We start from the raw sequence: 5,830 nt of genomic DNA, 5'->3' as shown, positions 1-5,830 counted from the left end.
TTTTTTTTTTTTTTTTTTTTTAAACACACAGACGTCTGGGGAGGGAAGGTTAAATCAGTAATATCTATACTACACTGTGAAATACTCAAAGAAAATGTGGCTTAAAAATACAAAGTAGTCCTAGGCACTGAGTATGTGGGAGCCCCAAGGGCCCTGCCCCCCACCTTGGGAAGAGGCCAGGATGACCACCCATCCCTAATTGAAGACTAACAAACCCAGGTTGCTGCAAGGGGCTGTGGGGAGTGGGATGTAGGGGGTGCCACATGCATGTGTGCATGAACACATACATGGGGCCAGAAATATGCCCAAGGCAGCAGTGGAGACCAGATCACCTGGTGACAGTCTATAAACTCACTAGGGGGGACCAGAAGGGTTTGGGAGAGACCTTGTTTTCCCCTAGCGCCCCCTGGCATAACAAGGAATAACAGCCATAAGTTGTTGGAGAGTAGGTTTAGATTAGACATCCGTAGGAACTACTTCACAGTTAGGGTGGCTAGGATCTGGAACCAACTTCCAAGGGAAGTGGTGCTGGCTCCTACCCTGGGGGTCTTTAAGGGGAGGCTTGATGCCTACCTAGCTGGGATCATTTGAGCCCAGTTTTTTCTCCTGCCCAGGCAGGGGGTCGGACTTGAAGATCTACAAGGTCCCTTCCGACCCTATTTCTATGATTCTATGATCACCAACTGTCTGAAGGTAAATTTTATGAGGTTCAGGGTGGCAGATCGAGGCCCCCATGGTGGGAGAGGGAGCGGTGCAGGGACTGGGCCTGGGGGCATTGCCTAGCCAGTGCACGAGGGCTGGGGCAGGGAGGGAGGCAGAGCCATGGGCGGCTTGTCCAGGTGGTAGGGGGTGGCTCCCTGCCACTCCATGCACTCCTGGGGAGGAGTGCATGGGGGGCACATGTCCCCCAGGTTTGTGTGCAGGGCAGGGGTGGATGTGGGCTGCCTGCTGGGGGGCTTGGGCACCCTGCCATCCTCCCCTGGGAGCCCCACACCACCATGGCAAGGCACCCCTACCCACCTGGCTGCAGTGGAGGTGGGGACAGTGGCACAGAGTTGTGCTCCCAGTGCTGCCAGGTGAGTATGCAGCACCTTGCCATGGTGGTACAGCTGGTGTGGGGCTCCCAGGGGCAGGGCGGGGATCCCCAAGCCCACAGTGGACCAGCTGCATCTGCTCCTGCCCCTGCACAGGCTCCACTCAGCTCTGCTTCAGCCATGCCGCCAAGTAGTTGGGGCTTCATCTTTGGCCCCCTGCAGCAAAAATAGAAGTTTGTGCCAATAAAAGTAGTACTGTCATCAATAAAGAGCTTCAACTCTGTCGTGACTTTTCTTCAAGTTATTGCAGGCTGCCCTTTTTAAAAAGCAATGTTGCTGCTCCCAACCATTTGTGCAGCTCTCCCTCATTATAAACCTTATGTTTCATTAAATAAATCCCTATGTTAAAAAAACAAACAAACAAACAAACAAACAAACAACAGACCATATTCTGAAAATAAGAGGGAGTTATAGTCTCTAATCAATCAATAGATTCAATCCAGAAAACATTCTGTAAGCAAAAACTGAGGTCAGTCCATTAGAATTCTGCCCACAGCAAATTTAGAAGATCAGGCATAATTTGCCCAAGTCTTCTCAGGACATCCATCATCCAGAAAACCACACAATGGACCAAATCATCCTTTGGTGTATGTGGAACTTATACCAGCGTAAAGACAAAGATCCTTTAAAATATTAATGTAATAAAGGAATGTGGCAGGTTGCGACCAAACACCAATGTGCTGTGTTGGACCTTTACTATTCCTAAGTCTCACCTTGAATCTTATGTTCACATAGTAGTCTGTAATGATCCTGGCATTTTCCCGAGACTGTCTCATGCAGCTCATGCTAGGTGGCTTGATGAAGATAATGTAGGGTTTTAGTTCATGGGTTCGAGCCACTTGTATTCCCTACAATCAATCAATTAGTGGGCAAGTTAAAATATATTTAACGGGAACAAAATCTGGGATAAAAACAAAAGCATTATGTACAAACTATTACAATTTGCAGACCTGGCAGTAATCTTATTCCAGAACACCTGTTATAAAATGATCTCATTAGTAATCCCCAGGCCTGCCATTGTTAAGTACCTGCACCACACCAATTACTTAATTCTGTACAGTTACCTTATTAAGAAATGATCAACTTCAATAAATAAAACCCCACATTAATAGCGTTTAAATTACCTAGGGTGTTTTTACATGTGCTCTGGTGGGTTGGGGGGGTGCAAATTTTAATTAGAGTGGGTCTCGGGAGTCACTTTAATCAAAACACCCGCAGTCTATTCAGTGTCCCATGCTCCAAAATGGTGGTGGGGTGCTTTAGCTAAATTACTGTGCTGTTTTACAACAATAATCAGTACTTGTGGATTGTTGTAAAACAGTAAGAGGCACAAAACATGAAAAAGTACAATAGCAATAAGAGCTACGTTCTGCTATCCTAGCAGGATTACGTTTCTATTTTTCATTGGGAACCAAATTTAAGGGAAGACATTGAACACGTAAGTGGCTGCAGGGACACAGAGCACACCTTCCTGGCCAGTAATTCTGCTTTTGAGCAACACCCATTATTTCAGACCCACAGTTGTCTAATTTCTAGTTTTCATCTCTCTAATTAGCAAAAAAAACACTACCAGCCTAATGCTTGAACAATGTTGGCTCCATCTACCCAAAGGAAATTTCTCACTGGAGTTTATTGGGCCATGCTGCCTTTCTTCCATTTACGTTTTTAAATGTTATAAAATTAAAAAACTATTAATGCCATTAAATGAATGAATTGTTTAAGGGAAAATATCTAAACAGAGTTCTTTGCTGGACTTAAGTCTTCAAGATCTCTTGGACACCTACAAACTCAGACCTTTTTGCCTTATCCTGCTCAATGTTAAGGCTGGAAAAAAGAAAGCCCACAATGTAGGTAGAAAAAGAAAACTTAGACAAGTTTTCTTATTTTCTTTCCTGGACTCAGAAGAAAGGGTTTCTGTAGCGCCCAAAAGAAATTATCTGACGTGATAATCGCAATGGATGCCTCAACATTTCACTACTGTAGCTCTTCCCAGGGAGCACATTAAAAAAAAAACAAAAAAAAAAACCTTTAAAATGATACCCTACTCTCCCCCTACCTCTTATCTACCTTAGAAGGGAATGGCTACTTGCTCCTTAAGAATTCTCTCATCTCCAGTCTGATTCTGATGGATCATTGAGAAGAGGAAATAAAAAAGTTCCTTCTCTTAGAGACTATTTGGGAAAACGGTTTAGTGGGCAACTCTGTAGTGTTTTGTATATATCAAAGGTGTCGTATGTCTGTCCTGTGGAGCTCCCAGAGGAGTTAGGACTTTGGGGATGGATCCCACCACAATTTCATAGCCTCATTAGTGGCGAGTGACAGTAGCATATTTTTTATATACGGTAGCAGAAGAACAGGCACATTTAAGCTGTAGAAACAGACTCTCACAGGCATCTATTAAAAGTTGGCCTGATGCTTTTATTAGATTAGTTTCCAAACTACATACTAACCCAATATTCAGCTGTTAGCAGCACTTATTCAAGATGGACATATGTGATCTGACAGTACACATTTTCCCCCCAAAACAAATTTTCAATTGAAAATGTGCAATTGTATATTTTGACTAGAACTCCAATTCTGGGGGTAAACACAATATAAATTAAACAGCAAATGCAGTTTGTATGCATTCTAAACAGTTGAAGTTTCCAGTAAGCAGGAGATTACAATTTTATTAAGGTTTAATCCAATTTTACCATAATTTCACTAACTGAGCCTTGTCTTTAATCAGTGATACAATGATAGAGATGCTACAGAACTATGCCTCAGGGTAAAGTTCAACCTGCATCTAGCAATTATACTAATGATTCCCCATAAGAAAGACCCACCACCAAATTTCCAAATGTGTGGGGAGTCCCACTGGCCAGAGGCTGAGCACTGCTGATCTATGGAGTGGTGGTAGTTCTCAAATACATGATTAAAATGGTGTTAGCTGCTTCTACTGCTTCAAAAGAAGTATATTGAAACAAGTAGTTCTTAAATTTATGGGTGGCTTCTTTTGAATCAATGGACTCCCATCAGCCCTCAGAATATTTTGCTAACCACCATCTCCTCCAAGCTTCTCCCCACCAATTCTTTTTCAGACTTCTAACTGAAAAGGGCCAATCTGATACAATCTATAGACAACTCATCATAGCCTCACGGACCACAGTTTGGGAACCACTTTACCAAATACTTTCCTAAGCATATCTTTTCACTTAAAAATTGCTGTTACCACAAGGATATTACATAGTTCAAAAAGAAGCGATGGCATGCTGCACAAATCATAAACCTGAAGGGAGATGTTCATGACAGAAACCTCTGCAGGAAAGTGCGGCTTCTGCTGGGAATGAGTTCAAAGACTTATTGCACCCTTACTTTTGATCCAGACATGCACATGTACCTTTGATAAAAACACCCGTAATTTATGCTTGTCACTAAGGCCGAATGCAAAAAAGAGAGGCATCTACTTCCAACAAGTGTCATGAGAGGAATTATGCTGTTTCTTTCTACGATCCTATTTCTTCCATAAAATGCAGGTCTTGGATTTTTGCCCAACTCACCTGAGGTTCTAAATCAACTATGCAGACCTTCCCTTCATCCAGGACTGTTCGCACAGCATCAACACTGGTGCCATATAGATTTCCTTTGTATTCCCCATACTGCAACATTCTGCAAAAGTGATGAGAAGGGAAGGAAGGGAGAAATGGGAAAGAGCCTTTACATTTTCAGATTGAGTGTCCTAGTTAAATACACAATCAAGGCTAGGGATAGACATTCAAAAAGCCCGAGCCTGAATTGATTCAATCTTTGCAGGTTAGCAACAAACCAGAGCTCATCTCTTCTGACTAACAGTACTGGAGCATAACTTCAGAGCTGTCCTGCCTTGGAGCATGCTGAACATTAAAAGATGGTGAGAAGAAAGCAATATTACAGAAAGGAACTCTAATATGCCTTCAAAATTACCTGTGAGTATAGACCAAATTTTCAAATGTTTCCTTTGATACATAGTGATACTCACGACCATTTACTTCATAACTCTTCTGAGCACGTGTAGTGTCTGAGAGAGAGAAAAAAAGTCAGTATTAGGACAGTTTCTAATGAAAAATAGAAATCTCCAACCACTATCTTTCTTAAACTGAAGTTGAAGATTTTAAACTCTTCATTTTTACAAGTAATCAGAAAAGTAATACATGATTTTTTCCCCCCAAAAGAAAACCCCAGCTATACAACCTTTAGATTAGTAAAACTTCCAAAAACTGTACTTCCTTGAGTCTCCATTTGAACATATGGAGCATCGTTGCTAGAACCGTTTACAGTTTTTAAACTGTTTTAAGGCAGTAATAAGTTTGGGAATTTTCCTACTAAATTTTTTTGGGGGGGGGGGGGGGAATGTCAGTTTTGTTTTCTTTTTAAGCCAATATACTTCATAAAATACATTGGTTAAGAATTGGAAGTCTGGTAACACAAGGTTCCAAAAGATCCAGAAGCCTGTCAAACCATTTTAATCAGGTTAACAAATCTTTCATTCATAGGCAGGACTAACCTTATGGTTACTGCATAATATAATACACCCATCAGGGAGCATGTTTCTCTGTCATTTCTGTGTTGCTCTGTCATCAGCAAGGAATTATCAATACAGGTGTGGCCTGCTTCATCAGATCCTGAAAGCCCTCTATGTCCTCTGATTGACAGGTATAGGCTAGATGAGCGGGGGCCTGGGAATTCTGATCCAGGAACATAATGCTCACTGCAATCTA

General features: G+C 42.1%; 1 protein-coding gene across 1 annotated transcript in view; it reads right to left on the bottom strand.

Annotated features, from left to right (window-relative positions):
- The window catches only part of MPP4 (membrane palmitoylated protein 4), a 75,147-nt gene that overhangs the window by 1,966 nt on the left and 67,351 nt on the right, over positions 1 to 5,830 (bottom strand). The window contains 3 exon segments of the mRNA XM_019522913.1: positions 1,808 to 1,942; positions 4,634 to 4,742; positions 5,037 to 5,130. Coding sequence (XP_019378458.1) covers positions 1,808 to 1,942; positions 4,634 to 4,742; positions 5,037 to 5,130 — 338 coding nt within the window.

Source organism: Gavialis gangeticus, unplaced genomic scaffold (genome assembly GCF_001723915.1).
Source record: "Gavialis gangeticus isolate Ggan-Ray unplaced genomic scaffold, GavGan_comp1, whole genome shotgun sequence".
NCBI classification, from domain to species: Eukaryota; Metazoa; Chordata; order Crocodylia; family Gavialidae; genus Gavialis; species Gavialis gangeticus.
Note: the sequence above shows the minus strand (reverse complement) of the source record. Positions and strands in the feature narration are given on the sequence as shown.